Source organism: Nerophis lumbriciformis, linkage group LG04 (genome assembly GCF_033978685.3).
Source record: "Nerophis lumbriciformis linkage group LG04, RoL_Nlum_v2.1, whole genome shotgun sequence".
Taxonomy (NCBI): Eukaryota; Metazoa; Chordata; class Actinopteri; order Syngnathiformes; family Syngnathidae; genus Nerophis; species Nerophis lumbriciformis.
In genome coordinates, this window is record NC_084551.2 from 11,915,112 (window position 1) to 11,931,796 (window position 16,685).

The 16,685-nt window shown below is 38.1% G+C and overlaps 1 protein-coding gene across 4 annotated transcripts in view; it reads right to left on the reverse strand.

The window, feature by feature from the left end:
- Window positions 1-947: 947 nt before the first annotated feature.
- Window positions 948-16,685, reverse strand: part of ubr5 (ubiquitin protein ligase E3 component n-recognin 5) — a 69,943-nt gene continuing 54,205 nt past the window's right edge. For 2 of the 4 annotated variants that reach the window (XM_061948955.2, XM_061948973.2), the window contains exons 44-58: window positions 14,755-14,904; window positions 14,241-14,458; window positions 13,093-13,213; window positions 12,521-12,866; window positions 12,281-12,368; window positions 12,035-12,179; window positions 11,592-11,722; window positions 5,877-5,937; window positions 5,332-5,513; window positions 5,150-5,234; window positions 4,921-5,076; window positions 2,195-2,308; window positions 1,951-2,095; window positions 1,768-1,853; window positions 948-1,690 (exon numbers count right to left, since the gene is read on the reverse strand). In XM_061948955.2, coding sequence (XP_061804939.1) covers window positions 1,478-1,690; window positions 1,768-1,853; window positions 1,951-2,095; window positions 2,195-2,308; window positions 4,921-5,076; window positions 5,150-5,234; window positions 5,332-5,513; window positions 5,877-5,937; window positions 11,592-11,722; window positions 12,035-12,179; window positions 12,281-12,368; window positions 12,521-12,866; window positions 13,093-13,213; window positions 14,241-14,458; window positions 14,755-14,904 — 2,241 coding nt within the window. In that variant the 3' untranslated portion in view covers window positions 948-1,477. Of the gene's footprint in view, window positions 1,691-1,767; window positions 1,854-1,950; window positions 2,096-2,194; window positions 2,309-4,920; window positions 5,077-5,149; window positions 5,235-5,331; window positions 5,514-5,876; window positions 5,938-11,591; window positions 11,723-12,034; window positions 12,180-12,280; window positions 12,369-12,493; window positions 12,867-13,092; window positions 13,214-14,240; window positions 14,459-14,754; window positions 14,905-16,685 lie in introns of all 4 variants that reach the window. The other 2 variants (XM_061948947.2, XM_061948965.2) reach the window with 1 other exon arrangement.

Genomic DNA, 16,685 nt, shown 5'->3' on the forward strand with positions numbered 1-16,685 from the left:
GTGTGTGCGTGTAAATGCGTGTGTATGTTTTATTCTCTTCTATTTTTTTTTGTACAGTACTGTTTGCCACTTGCCTGTGTATGGAAAGTGCTATATAAAAAAGTTTTATATACCGGTACACGATAGTTTTATATACGATAAATACATTTACATATATAAATACATATACATATGTATATATATATATATATACACACACACATGTATACATACATACTGTATATATCAATATGTATATAAAATATATACATATATGAATACCTAAATATAAAAGATACCATATACAGATACATCTATATATATATATATGTAAAATATATACATAAATCTCTATTATTCAATGCTTAAATCTGTAGAATAGATCACCTTCAGGTTTATATGTCTATATGAAGTTAAAAAAAAGAAAAAATGTGGTATGCCCTTTTTGTCAAAGAAAACATTCTTTAATGGCAAAAACAAAAACTATGCACAAAAAAATAATTACACTAAAATGAGGATGGGTATCAAAAGGGCTGCACTCATGTTATAATTCTTTTTTTATTTGTACTTTCAACACAGTCTCTAGATCAGCTTCAGATTTGTCAAGTTTTTATTTCATGCCCTTTGAGCCAAAGAAAATAAAATAACATTATTATGCATTATTTTCCCCAAAAAATATTTCAAAGTGGAATATTTGATGTGAACTAATTGAAAAAAGAAAACAGCCTGCCTGGCAGCTTTGGTGTTATTAGTCGACATTGCAGTTTCTTCTCATTACATGTCATCCATTTGGTCTTTTTTATTTTGTTTTGTATTTTGAGAATGTGCTGCGGACCGCAAATGACCCCCAGGCTGCACAAGGTTTGATTTGTGAATAGCTTATTATTCTGATATAGCAGCAATTAATATCTTAAGATACCTGTAACACATTTCAATCTAATTTGTCATGTCAAAGATGAAGAACGGACTCAATTTTGCATCCAAGTTTATTTTGAAATTCCCTACTCCCCCTGTACAAGAAAAAAAAAAAGATTTCCCAGAAAGGCAGCAGTGAACTGTCAGTGATAGTACTTTTCTGGGGAAGGAAAATTATAATCACAGTGCGTCTTCTTTTAAATACCTCTACTGCCGTCATCTTTGGCTGGGTTTCGGCAGACAGCTTTCTGTCAAACCAAATTTATGGGAAGCAAATGTTTAAGTCAATAGAGCAGAGCTGTGGGCTTTACATTTTACAGTGCCAATGCAGGAATGTTCTGGACTGTATACATATTTTTCATGAACACAAAAAGAAAAATAAACAATAAAAATTGAAATAAAAATAACAAGTTTGTGTTCACAACACATCGTTGGGGAGATAGCGACAGTATGTCAAATTTAATAAAATTGTATAGACAAAAAATAAATCTACAAAATGGAGCTAAGTAAATATTACACAACAGTAAACATGTTTTACTTTTTTTTCTTTTTTCATTTTTTAAAACTCTTTTCTGTTGAGCCTCTACACAAAACCAAAGTTCTTGGTCTTAATGGCTAACAGGAGTTTCTGTTTAAGTATCTGTTTTGAAGAATACAGTGGCACGTAGAGGCGCGAGATGCATGTATTTGCTGTAGGGAGGTGCTGGTCGTCTGGAGGCCGGATAGTAATGGAGGGCATAGGCTGAAAGCCCTCTTCGCTGGCTGGCAGGGAAGGGCTGGACGTCCAGAAGTATACCTGATGATCAGAAAATTTAAAATTTGCTACTGGGTCGAGGCAGAAGCAGAGGTCGTTTCACAAAGACCCAATCTTACCAGATCTTGCCGCTCAGTCATGCTCATCTTTTCAACGATAGACCAGAACCAGCGCTTAAACTGCAGTAGTTTGTCAGCATTTTCCCCTGTTAGAGTACCAGTTTTGGCTTAGTATTATACTGTCTTAACAAATAAGTATTGTATACTTAGATAATTAGCAGATGAAAATCTAGACAGCCATACCAGACTCATCATTGAAGGAGGTGAAGCTAATGAGCATCTGCACGTTGACCTCGCCGCAACCATTGACCAGCAACCTGAAGTCCTCAGCAGTCAGGTCTTCAAGGGCATTCTTAGGAAGAACATCCAGCAGACCCTTCCTCATTGCCTTGGATAGACATAAAACATAACGCTTGTGAGTACATGATTCAATTAGAATACTGTACGTCAGGTGTGTTCACCGCCAAGAGAAAGTCGATGGACTCACGTGGAGAGGTTGCTCAGGCACCACCAACATTCTGTGCTCTGCATACTTTCGAACATACTCGTACACATTGAGGGGAGTTACTGGCATGTTGACCCCACCAGAAAGAAGCTCCACCTGAACCAAGAGGAACAGTCAATGTCATATATTGTGGACCCTCCAAAGTCGCACGTGGTACAATTTGTATCTTTTTTTACTTTAAAGTTCATCTTGTGATTTAGATTGTAAATACAGTGGGACCTCGGTTTTACAAATTAGGTCCAAGTGGTCTGTAAAACCGTAACAACACTTTTCATAAAAAAATCATTTGTGTTATCTATATCTACATACTATATTTATGACAACATATGTATACATTTACGAGTGTAGTGTTATGTAAAAGTCTATCATATCTAGATAAATAGCTATTACTACACTACCATCAGAACTGTATAAAGAAAGTTATAGTAACCTACGGTATAGTTAAAATTTTAATTTAAAACCTCTGTTTCTTATTATTTATTCCAACTCATGAATTGAAAGTGCGCTCAAATATGTATGCAGCTGTTTTCACACGTGATTAGGGACGGCGTGGCGCAGTGGAAGAATGGCCGTGCGCGACCCGAGGGTCCCTGGTTCAATCCCCACCTACTACCAACCTCGTCATGTCCGTTGTGTCCTGAGCAAGACACTTCACCCTTGCTCCTGATGGGTGCTGGTTAGCGCCTTGCATGGCAGCTCCCTCCATCAGTGTGTGAATGTGTGTGTGAATGGGTAAATGTGGATGTAGTGTCAAAGCGCTTTGAGTACCTTGAAGGTAGAAAAGCGCTATACAAGTACAACCCATTTATCATTTATTATCATTAGCGATCCCAATGATTTACCGGTAAGTCTGCAATTTTCGGGGGACATTGCCAACACACTGTCACAAGGACTCGCGTGCGTGCGTGCGTGCGCACAAAAGCACACTTCATGCACACACACATGACACATTTTCTTGCTAAGCAGCAGACTGTTTTAATTTAATTTAATTTAAAGGGGAACATTATCACCAGACCTATGTAAGCGTCAATATATACCTTGATGTTACAGAAAAAAGACCATATTTTTTTTTAACCGATTTCCGAACTCTAAATGGGTGATTTTTGGCGAATTAAACGCCTTTCTATTATTCGCTCTCGTTGTGACGTCACATCGGGAAGCAATCCGCCATTTTCTCAAACACATTACAAACACCGAGTCAAATCAGCTCTGTTATTTTCCGTTTTTTGACTGTTTTCCGTACCTTGGAGACATCATGCCTCGTCGGTGTGTTGTCGGAGGGTGTAACAACACGAACAGGGACGGATTCAAGTTGCACCAGTGGCCCAAAGATGCGAAAGTGGCAAGAAATTGGAGGAAATTTGTTCAAAATACGAGGGTGTGGGGAAAGCCGACGAAATGGTCAGTCGTTTGTTCCGCACACTTTACCGACGAAAGCTATGCTACGACAGAGGTGGCAAGAATGTGTGGATATCCTGCGACACTCTAAGCGGATGCATTTCCAACGATAAAGTCAAAGAAATCTTCCGCCAGACCCCCATTGAATCTGCCGGAGTGTGTGAGCTATTCAGGGACACCTGATAATCGTAAAATAATATTTTAATTTACTCTTTCGAATGCACTGAGAAGGCAAGACGAACACACAATACAAACACTATCTTGACAACATTTTGAATTGAACTGGTGATTTCGAGATGTACTTATTTATTTATTATTTATTATTTATTAACCACAATCGAGGCAGAAAGGAACGAATATGCGAAGGCTGTTCAAATGTCCAGATTGAGCCAGTACTTGCAATTAATAAATCACCCAAAAGCAATCACCCACTGATTTAATAATGGTGCCAGAAAAACAGATAGTTTCAGTGATGAAGGGATGCCATTTTTTCCAGTGAAGATTGATTACACATGGAAAAATGACAAAAAATAGTTAAAATCTTTTTAATCGGTCACTTCAGCTGTAACTGTAGGCTAGTATGTATCTTACTGGACAAAAACAGCACATTTAAAATGCTGAAATCGTGGAAAAATATATGTTCTTAGCGCGCCTGAAATGGGCTGTCTGCACTCTCAAAGTGCATGTTGTTGCCAAATGTATTTCATATGCTGTAAACCTAGTTCATAGTTGTTAGTTTGCTTTAATGCCAAACAAACACATACCAATCGTTGGTTAGAAGGCGATCGCCGAATTCGTCCTCGCTTTCTCCCGTGTCGCTGGCTGTCGTGTCGTTTTCGTCGGTTTCGCTTGCATACGGTTCAAACCGATATGGCTCAATAGCTTCAGTTTCTTCTTCAATTTCGTTTTCGCTACCTGCCTCCACACTACAACCATCCGTTGCAATACATGCGTAATCTGTTGAATCGCTTAAGCCGCTGAAATCCGAGTCTGAATCCGAGCTAATGTCGCTATACCTTGCTGTTCTTTCCGCCATGTTTGTTTGTATTGGCATCACTATGTGACGTCACAGGAAAATGGACGGGTGTATATAACGATGGTTAAAATCAGGCACTTTGAAGCTTTTTTTTAGGGATATTGCGTGATGGGTAAAATTTTGAAAAAAAAACTTCGAAAAATAAAATAAGCCACTGGGAACTGATTTTTAACGGTTTTAACCCTTCTGAAATTGTGATAATGTTCCCCTTTAAAAGGAGACGATTTGAGATAGTTTTTTGAGTATTGACTGTATTGGCAGTTTAGGTCATTACCTGTCCAGCTCCTTCCTCTTTGCAGAGGTCAATAGCAAAGGCCAAGTCCATAGCAGCGAATACTGCGTCTGCTTCACCGGCCAGTGAATGGCGAATAAGCTGCCGCAGACTTTCGTACATGACAGGGTCGAAAAATGCAAAGTCGTGCCAGTTCACCTGCAACGTATGACAGCAGCTTTAAATACGGCCATTTTTTTACGATACATCCTTGGAAGATGTTATTTCCTACCTTCCTTCCGAGCAAGACCTTGATAACGTGTCTGTTTAACGTTATTGGACAGAGCTCATTCTGAAGAAGACACAACCCTAATATCCTAAAATGAAAACAATTGTTATGTTAAAAAAAACCAACGCAAATGTTATGCTTGAGTAACAGAATCTCTCCTATGACCAGCAAGGATAGTTCATTACCTGCCGATGTTGCGGAAGCAGTTTAATCTGGCTTCTGTGTTCTTTCCGGGCCGAGGGGAGTAGAAGCCCCGCTTGCCAGGCTGATAGAAGAGGGGTGCGTTGTCATCCCCATCGTCTGGGTCATCGAGCTCCATGTCCACCACACTGCGGGTTGAACCATGGCGCTTCCGGTTCTCCAGTTGCTATAACCATACAAAATATACAATTATACACACAAAAAAAACAGGTACAGGAATATAATTGTATGCTAACATTTGCTAGCCATGACTGTCTAAGGCTGGATGTATACTGCATGGTATAAGAGGCAATAGTTGTTTTGCTACCAAGTGGTACAATTGGAATATGGGTCATGGCAGCACAAAGATTCAATAGCCTCAGGTCCAAATGTAAACAAAACATCTTATATGAATTGAATATCTGTCAATCTGGAGCCTGAACAGAAATCCATTTTACTTGATTGAATTATAGCGCCTCCAGTGCAATGATAAAGGTTATTCTATAATATTCTAGTACGAATATCAGGAAACATAAGATATTGGGTTTACTTGTGCTTTCTCTGGAGCTTCCAGAAGACCCAGATCCAGTATACTGTCAGCACCATTTTCCCTGTAGAAGACAATGGATAGAAGGAGTTCATGTTTGGTCACACTTAACAGTGGTTAACATTTTTGAAATACTCAAATTAATAAGTAATAAACTAATGTTTAAGTTCTTTTACACGTAAATAAAATCTCACTAGACGCCCATTTGTAATGTTTTGGAGTTGAGTGTAATTCCCTTCCCTTTACAGGCCCCTTGTTGGAGTGCGCACACACTGCTTTGGAGGCCAAAGCCTGTTTGTATCCTCCTACAGTGTGGTGAAGCATGTAATTGACAGTGGAGTAGTTGCAATTATTAAGTGACATGTTGTCATGCAAACAAATGTAGACAAAGGCGTGTGAGTATGCTGCAGCTTTGACTTTTGGAATTTTTTTGAGTCCTCATATTTTATTTCCATGATGAATTGTGCCAACAGGTAATCTTTACCATTAACAACCTGCAAGAAGCGATTGGGGAAGTGATTAGTGTGCTGTGCTCACACTAGAAAAGTGTGGCAGACTTAAAGTGGTCATATTATGATTTTTTTTCTTCTACATTTACCACTTCCTTAAAGTCTACATAACACGTTACAGTGATTATTTGATGGTTTAGCACAGGGGTCGGCAACCAGCGGCTCTTTAGCGCCGCCCTAGTGGCTCTCTGGAGCTTTTTCAAAAATGTATGAAAAATGGAAAAAGATGAGGGGAAAAAAAATATTTTTTGTTTTAATATGGTTTCTGTAGGAGGACAAACATGACACAAACCTCCCTAATTCTTATAAAGCACATTAAACATGCTTCACTGATTCGAGTATTTGGCGAGTGCCATTTTGTCCTACTAATTTTGGCGGTCCTTGAACTCACCGTAGTTTGTTTACATGTATAACATTCTCCGACTTTCTAGGACGTGTTTTATGCCACTTCTTTTTCTGTCTTATTTTGTCCACCAAACTTTTAACGTTGTGCATGAATGCACAAAGGTGAGTTTTGTTGATGTTATTGACTTGTGTGGAGTGCTAATCAGGCATATTTGGTCACTGCATGACTGCAAGCTAATCGATGCTAACATGCTATTTAGGCTAGCTATATGTACATATTGCATCATTATGCCTCATCTGTAGGTATATTTGAGGTCATTTAGTTTCCTTTAAGTCCTCTTAATTCAATGTATATCTCATGACACACTTTCTGTATGTAATATGGCTTTTAATTTGTTGCGGCTCCAGACAGATGTGTTTTTGTATTTTTGGTCCAATATGGCTCAACATTTTGGGTTGCCGACCCCTGGTTTAGCATAAATTATAGGAATGCAACGAGTTGTGGTTGTGGTTTCAAAATCCTCGCAATAATGCAGTGACATGTGACGGTATCAAAAACTTGGTTGAGTGTAGTTTTTTTTGGTACTTTTGCATTGGCTAGTCTGAAAAACTACATCTCCCTTAATCCTCTGCGAAGCGCAGCGCAGGACTGGCAAGGTGGAACGCTGTAAAGGGGAGAAAAAGAGGAAGCCTGCAGGAGGCGTGTGCTCATAGCAGATAAAAATAATGTTTTTTTGGGATATTTCCTGAAAATATCAAAATACATTCATACATTTTTGAGTTATGTTGCTAAAAGAGACAACCTGGCGAAAACATAACCTCTTTGGCTAAGCTAGTAAAGTCTGCGTACTGCAAAGGAAAGCGCACCACCTTCATCTCAAGCAATTCCAAGCAGACAGGTGGTCACGGCGCTCAGGAAAAGCACTCAGTGAGAGGCCGACATTGCACACCATGGGGAATAAGAGTAATATGGGAAGCTACTTGATAAACCATCACCCCGAAAAGATATTGGAAGCAGCGAGGCTAAACATCAATTTGTAATGTATTTACATTTATAGAAGTGAAATTGGCAGCTAACTTTTCAGAGAAACAGCATTTTCCAAACACTACATCTCTGAAAGTAAAACTCAAAAGACACTAAACTGAACATTGTTTTTTACACTTATTATGCTGGATGTTTACATTATCACTTTAGAGACACTCAACTATAAGTGTTTTTAAAAATATTTTCTTAAAACAATGGATGTTCTTAGACAATTCTTTGCACTTAAAATGTTTGTAGTAATATATATGATTACATTTGAGCATTATGTTTTTGTTCAATTACAGTAAGTGTTTATCCTAAACATTACTGATAATTCATTTTACACACTATGGCATTTTTACCAAGTCTTATTAAATTTGGACATATACCAAAATAATGTTGTACCGTGACGTTAATACCAAGACAATGTCATACTGTGAGATTTTGATATTGTTACATCCCTAATAGATTTTGTTTTACAGAATATCTTCAAACTACTTTCTGACTGTCTCTTCAGGATACGTCATTTTGTGGGCGGTCTTATTTACGTGGCTCCGCATCGACTGTCTTCTGCCCGTCATCCACGCTGGAGTTTTTAGTGTTTCCATATGGCATCTACTTGTTAAAAAAAAACTAAGGTTGTACGGTATAACGGTACGAATAAAGCACTGCAGTACTAATGAATAAAAAATGGTACTATACTGCTTCTGAAAAATACTGGTATTTTTTACCTCCGCCGGGTACAATGCTGGTAAAAACGAGCAGGGGCGCATGTTAGGCAACGCACACAGAAACAGTGTGGAGATAGAAAAGGAAGAATGGATGCATGTTGGCTTAAAAACTAACGATAAAGTTGAAGCCATAAACACTGAAGCACCGCTCTGCAAGAGGTGCTTAGCTCTTGCTCTTGTTAACTAGCTAGCAGCTAACGTCCATCCGCAGTCGGTAGTGTTTTAGCTACTTCTAAATCAATAATCCTCGCCTTCATGGCGACACAAACTACGTTTCTTACAAATATCATCCCTGCAGGACAAGAAATAGCTAAACATGCTTCACCACACTGTAGGAGGATACAATAGCTAACTGCTAATAGCAAGCTAGCGCTCCTGAATATAAACAAATGCCATGAGTGGGTCTACCGGTACATACAGACATCGTCTGTAATGACACCAAGTACAAGAGCCATACATAGTTGATACTATAATGATTACGTCGATATTTTTATTATCACAAAATCTTTTATCTTTCTCATTGTTTATAAACCCATTAATTCAATCCCAGGACACAGGAGAACTTTAATTATGACCAATGTAAGACCCTATAACTACTTGGTATTTGATTTATACCTAAATTTATAGTATCAACCAAGACTTATGTAAAGGATCAAAGAGAAGAATAAGTGATAATTACATTTGAACAGAAGTATAGATAGTACATGTTAAAATAAAAAGTAAGCAGATATTAACAGTAAATGAACAAATAGAATAATAAATTTTCTACCGCTTGTCCCTCATAATTTTGACAAAATAATACAATCATAAAATTACAATATGTTACTGCATACGTCAGCAGCCAATTAGGAGCCTTTGTTTGCTTACTAACTACTAAAAGAGAAGTTGTCTGGTATGTTTACTATTACTTATTTATTGCCAAAATTCGTATTTGATTGCAATAAAAAATGTATGTTTAATGTATCATAAATGTATGTATCATGTATAATTTTTTGTTCAAATAAAGCCAATAATGAAATGTTTTGTGGGCCACTTTATTTTTTATCCAATGTATCTAAATACATTTTGGTACTGGTACCAAAATATTAATATTGGAACAACTCTAGTTAGAAATATATGCTACTTTATATTATACATAGCAACAGCAAAGGATGTTTGTTTTGCCATTGAGTTCAGTGACAATGAGGTTGCAATGAGGATATTACACATCCAGTTTGCACCCTTTGGTAGAAGAAAAGAGGTATGTGGCTTCAACTGTTAGTAGTATGTCATTTATTCCACTTTAATGAGCTACAAGTGTGTGTGATGCTTTTATTTAATGATAAATTACACAACATAAATACAATAATCTCAGTGAAAGGAGATTTCCTTCATAAATAAAGCACAATTGAAATGTTCCCAGTCATATTCGTTAAACAAATATCTCACCTCTTTTTGTCACAGTAGTTTTCATAGTGATGAAAGTTGGAGACCTGCTCTATCATAAAGCTGCACAATGAATGTATTCTGTTTTAAGTTAAGCAGGACACACCCCTGTTAAAGAAATATGTTTCTTTTTTATAAAGCAGGAAATATTTCTATTTAAGACAAAAAACGTGCACTTAATTCTTACTGTACTTACTGTCACCAAGTTTTGAACAAATCAATGATTTGCAGTTCAGTAAAACATTTAGAAAACGTTTCCGTATGACATTCTGACTACAAAATTGCATTTGTTTACAAATAGGTTTTTTTTAATAAGAAAATGTTATTCATGCAAGCAAATAACCTGTGATTAATCACAGAATTAGAGTGTGATTTATCTGATTAAAAAATTAATCGTTTGACAGCCTTAGTATAGTGCTGTCAAACAATTAAAATATTGAATCGCAATAATCGCATTGTTCAGTCAACTCAAAATTAATCATGATTAATACGATACAATTTTTCATCATTAGTACCGTAAGTGTACCCTAGACAGATAATTTTCAAGTTTTAACACAATGACTGGACTAATAATTTGCTTTAATAAAATGTGTTTTAAACATTATGCTTTTTAAACGGCTCAAAACAAAAAAGACAAACACGCTTTTATTGAAAAAATGCAGTGCGTTGCCGTGTCTTGCCAGATTTTGTATTTTGTTGGAATACTACATTTGTATTCCTACTTTAGAAGCACTTGCATTAATTGAAGGAGCTACACTTCCATGTTACGATAGCAGTTTCATGCATTAATAACACAAAATGTAGATTTTTACGATCATGCTTTGATTATTAAAGATGTTTGCTAATGTAATGTGATATTTCTACCTGAATAAATGCTGATATTCTGTACATCACATATTGTACAAGTTAATGGTCTTCATATAGCTGCATGGCAATGTTTGAACCTTTTCTATTTATCAATAAAATGTAATATTCAGCCTGCTAATCATTCTGTAATTGAGGACTCGACCACGACATGTTATAACATATTATATAACCTCTTAGGCTGGCTGCTGTAATCTAACTCCGCCCACTCTGCTTTTTGCTTTGTCTGCTTCTGGAGCTGATGTGACGTAGATTACCGTAATAACCCGTGTCTCACTCAATAGTGCAGACTCCAGCCATTGGAATACTCTCTATAGTTCAAGACTTACTGTAATTTGAAAAATGCACTGCATATCATATTGGCGGCTCCAGTTTTAATGGTAAAGGTTTTAAAAAAAATAATTTGGAGACGCCAGGAGGGCCGGGTTGAAAAGCTTAACAATTTTTCATCATTAGTAAGTGTACCCTACACAGATAATTTTCAAGTTTTAACACAATGACTGGACAAATAATATGCTTTAATAAAATGTGTTTTAAACATTATGCTTTTTAAACGGCTCAAAACAAAAAAGACAAACACGCTTTTATTGAAAAAATGCAGTGCGTTGCCGTGTCTTGCCAGATTTTGTACACATGGCACTCGGGCAGTAAAATTGCCCATGCCTGCCTTAAGAGATAGTAATGTTTTTTGAGAGAGAGAAAGAAGAAAAAAAAAAAGTAAAATATAAACAACCAACTACCGTAAAAAGTATGTGGTGTAATACAGTAAACAGTGAGTGCTGGTTGCTAGGCTTAGCTGGTCTGCTAAATGTATTCTAACCTTCCATGTGCAATGAGCAGCTCCATAGCCTCTTCTACTCTGGCTCTGAGAGAATCCTCACTGGCCAACAGCAGCAATAGTTGCGCAGGGGACAGCTCCAGCAACATGCCTGTAATTTTACTAGCAAAAGCCTGCAAAGACAGAACAGCAAGTCTTAGTATAGTCTACGAGTCATCATATGAAAATAAAGGCACACAAATGAGTTTAATACATTAAGCTTTCACGTCCTTGTTGATAAACTACTGTCAAATGAATTGCATTAACTAAACATAGTTCTTCTAAAGCGGTGTGCCGTGAGAGATCAAGGTGAATTGTGGGAAATTATCAAATGTATTTAAATAACGTATCTTTGTTCATTTTGTTATGTTCCTTAATATAAGCATGTTTAGAACCAACTGAACTATTACCATTACCATAAATGAACACAGGCGCTTATACCCTACCGGTTGCATTGCATGAACACGCGGATAGAGTCTTTCTCCCAAGGCTTGTCTGTGGGCAGGCAGAGGGTCTGGCTCATCACTGGGGTTGCCCTCAGATGATGGCCTGAACGGCCTTGTGTCTATGGACAGTTGTCTCCGAGAGTCTCTGGAAAATACCAAGACAGACAATACATTGACAGTATTATCTAGCAAAAGCCACATTGTTGGCTTATTTAAAAAGAGGAACATGTATAGTTGGGAGTTCACCTGTCTCGATCCCTCCTGGATCCAGCCCTTAGACCTCCACTTCTCCTTTCCCTTTCCCGGTCTCTGTTTCTCAAACGCTGCATTAGGTCTACATAACACACAAAAGGTTTACTTTGAAGTATGTTTTCATTTGAAATCTTAAATTAAATTATCAGTTTGCAAGATTGAAGTCAAGTTCCAAAAATACAGTATAGTTTCTTTGTAATTTCATACTTGAATTGTAATCGTGATGACACGTACTGCTGGCCTGCATGCCCTTGCTGACACTCTGGACGCAGTCCAAATTGGGAAGCTTGTCATTAGAAAGGAGTGCCAGCGCAATGGCTGTGTAGAAGCTGCGGGCCACACCACTGCCCTCTCCAGGCTCATCTTTAAAGGTGACTTTTACTCTGTGTACAGCCATCGGGGTGGTAGTGCAGCGTCTGCCAAAGTGAGTGTTGAGCTGACGCATAGTCTGTTGTATTAGTTGGTCTCTATCCCTATCAACTTCCAAGGCCAAGTCTCGGGATTGCAGATTTCTTAACTTCTCCATTTCTCGACGGAACTTTGATTCTTTCACCTCAAAGCCACCAAGCTCAGTGAGGATCTAAAAAAAGAAAGAAACAAAAAAGGAAAAGACACACATGATTAACTTGGAAAGTTACACTGAATGGCCACAACTTTATGACTACTGGTACAAACTAATGAACATTTCTGACTTTACAAAATATGAAAATGTCTAGTTTTGACACTCTCAAGACATGTATATTGTTGTATACATTTTTGCTCTTTTACTTGGCTAAATAACGAGACCAAAATATTACAAAAATTACCGATCCTGGCTCAGCTCCAACATCCTCCATGAAGACACGACCAAAAAGTTCCAATGAAAGACGCCAGCGTCCAAGCAGCATGTCATGTGAGATCATCATCCCCATGAAACTACAGTGAGGTCTGCACACAGTAAGGCAACAAGGGGCATCAACGTTTAGTCAATTACCATATAATAAATACATTCAATGTTACCACATGGAATAGCTAGTTATCATTAAGGGTGTCCCAGTCCGATACCAGCAAAATTACATCGGCTTATATCTAAAATTCATATCAGTGTTTCGACTTGTGCAAAGCTCGACAGACAGTTAACATCTAAATGTCCTCCAATGAGCACACAAGGCTGGTTCTTTCATGTGTTTTAGTGAAGTCATTTACAGAAGATAAACATTGTAGGCTATAGGCAAATTGGAGGTAGCAACTACACAACAGCTAAGCTGACAATAGCACACAATCTAAACATTTGTAATGACAACATTGCAGTCTAATACACCACATTTGTTAATAAAGGAAGTGTCAGTTATTGATGCATATTAAGAGCACAGACCACCACGCCCTACCTCCCAATAGCAAAAAGATACAAATCACCCCCATAATTTAATCACTTGTTCCTTATCCCATTTCTGACATTTCCTGAAAGTTTAATCAAAATGTGTCCATAGCTTTTTGAGGTATTTTTAGCAGAGCCAATTACATTTTGTGAAGCCTCGTCAGTCATTGGGCGGCGGTAAAGTACGTGCCCACATCATTCAACTTAAGTGTATTTAACTTAATTAAATATTTTGTCCACTAAATCTCCCCAAAAAACTCCACAATTATCAATCCACTTCAATTTAAAAATATAAATCCATTCCAATGGTTATTATTGAACAGGTTAGTGTTTTCAAACCTACCATTGTTCTGAGTAATTTCACTTAATCAAGCCCTTTCTATCATTCCACGCTACAAAGTATAACTTGTGCTGATATCATACTGGTAAATATCTGTATCGTATCGGAAATGAAAACGTATCAGGACCCCTCTAAGTATTATTACAATGTTAGCATTACACAGACATTTTAATGTTGGTATGTCCCTGAATAGTGACGATTAAACAATGTCAGTGTTTTGCACATTAATTATATTTAGTTAGCAAACGGTTTGCAACCTGAATGACGGGAGAGGAGGTCCATCACTTTCAGTGAGGCCAATCTCAGCTAGCAGGCTGCTCTTCAGCTGAGCAGCAAGGTCATGGGGTGAAGGACCAGCTTTTGAGGCTTCTATTTCCTGGTTTGCTAGTGGTTGGTCCTCAGAGCTTTGCTGAGAAGTCTCCATACTCATTACATTCTTCAGGTTGGCCGAGTAAGACATCTTAGTGGGAAGGACCTGTGGTTAATGGAAATCAAATTCAGGTCAACATTCTGAAGGTGTCAAAATAACAGTTAGGATGAAAGAATGGAAATGGTTACACAGGACACAAAATAATTAAGCTGCATAAGTTGTATTCTAATATTCATTTGAATTGTGAGCAACACCACTAATCATATCAATTAGTCTTTCTAGCCAACATTCCTAATGCTTTACCAGAGCAATGAGCATAAGAGAAAGGAAATTATTTCCATTACATGTAACTATTAGAACACAGCTACAAACATATTTTTGAATGAAGATGGGTGGTATACCTGTGAGGGGGAGGGTAGAGAGGAGCCCAAGTTTACCTCCAGGCAGTTCCTGTCTGCGCTTGCCTCAGCCAGGCCTTTAGTTGCCAGGTAAGAAGATGAGTACAAACCCTGAGAGGGTCGCCCAAACAGATCCTCCTTCCTCGCATTAGGCTGAAAAAGTAGTAGTGCAACAAAAACATATGTAACTACAAATTGAAAATACCTTAATGGTGTTCACAAAATCACAAACGGTAGCCCCAAAACTTGAACAAATTGGTTTCTTAACTTCAATCATAAAATATGTTGCGAGAGGTGCCTTCATTCGGGGCTATTTCTGATGCCCCAAAGAATGAAGGCAGCATGATGAGCATTGAACCAAACACGGAACTTTGAGGTTAAGTTTCAATGCAAAACAAGAAAGCTGAATGCAATGCATGTTTGCAAAGCTGCTGTACAGAAAGGCGGAACCACCGTCGTGGACTACAATAATAATAATAACAGATTTATTTAGTGACCTCTGCTGCAGAAGTAATCCCAGCGTCTATGTTTTAAACTACTTGCTCGTCGAGCAGATACCAGCAATGACAGCAGCATCAAAAACAGTGAAAACCATCTACTCTAACTGTTATGAGGCAATGCATCATTAATAGTGAACTCTTTAAGCTGTTGCCACTTCAGTGGACGCTGGAAACAATAGGGACAGGTAAGGCTTTTTTGTTGTTGCAGAGCTAGCCTACTTCATTTGTGCTGTATACATTCCTATAAAGGATATGCAGATCGATCGGCCACCGGATGGTATCGGCCTATTATTGGGGAAAAAGTGTGAATAAGGCAGTAATTAGCTAAGTAATGCTTTTCAATGCTGATCACAAACACCGATCCTCTCTGGCTGAGAGTCGGCGAGCAGCTAAATAACTGTCTCCATACACATTGTGCAGCCGCTGCCCTAGACTAATAATCACCTCCATTACGGCGAATAAACAGCCTTTCTTAGTATCTTAAGTACCATTATCAAATATCATTATCACTGCAGGACAAGGCTAAATATGTTACACAGAGCAAGCCAGGAGTAGGCATGTAATAGCTAAGCTAGGCTAGCTTTAAACGACACCAATAACTAAGTACTTAGTAAACTAAGAATTGTAGACGGAACCATGTTACAGCAGAAAGTAAGCAATTACTTTAAATTAACAAATATATTAATAAGAGGAGTGTCAGCATTGTCGCAGTCAGTACACAAGTAAAGTTAAAGTACCAATGATTGTCACACACACACACACACACACACACACACACACACACACACACACACACACACACACACACACACACACACGGTGTGGTGAGATTACCCTCTGCATTTGACCCATCACCTTCACCACCTGGGAGGTGAGGGGAGCAGTGAGCAGCAGCGGTGGCTGCGCCCGGGAATCATTTTTGGTGATTTAACCCCCAATTCCAACCCTTGATGGTAAGTGCCAAGCAGGGAGGTAATGGGTCCCATTTTTATAGTCTTTGGTATGACTCGGCCGGGGTTTGAACTCACGACCTACCAATCTCAGGGCGTACACTAACCACTAAGCCACTGAGGTGGACTAATCCAAAAATTATAGTTGTGTCAATATCAAGGGTAGAATCAGTATACTGTATTTATTTTCTCGAACAATACTTTAATTGTTTTTGTTAATGTTTACAAAAGGTGGAAATAATTCCATGGACACAGGAGAGAAAAAACCAAAGAGTTTAAATGAGACGCAGACAGTAGTTTTTGTTTAGTTATTGAGTACTATTGACTTTGTTTTGCTTAAACAATTGTACGTAATAAAAGAGAATAACCCCGTGACTGCGTGGGTTCCCTCCGGGTACTCCGGCTTCCTCCCACCTCCAAAGACATGCACCTGGGGATAAGTTGATTGGCAACACTAAATTGGCCCTAGTGTGTGGATGTGAGT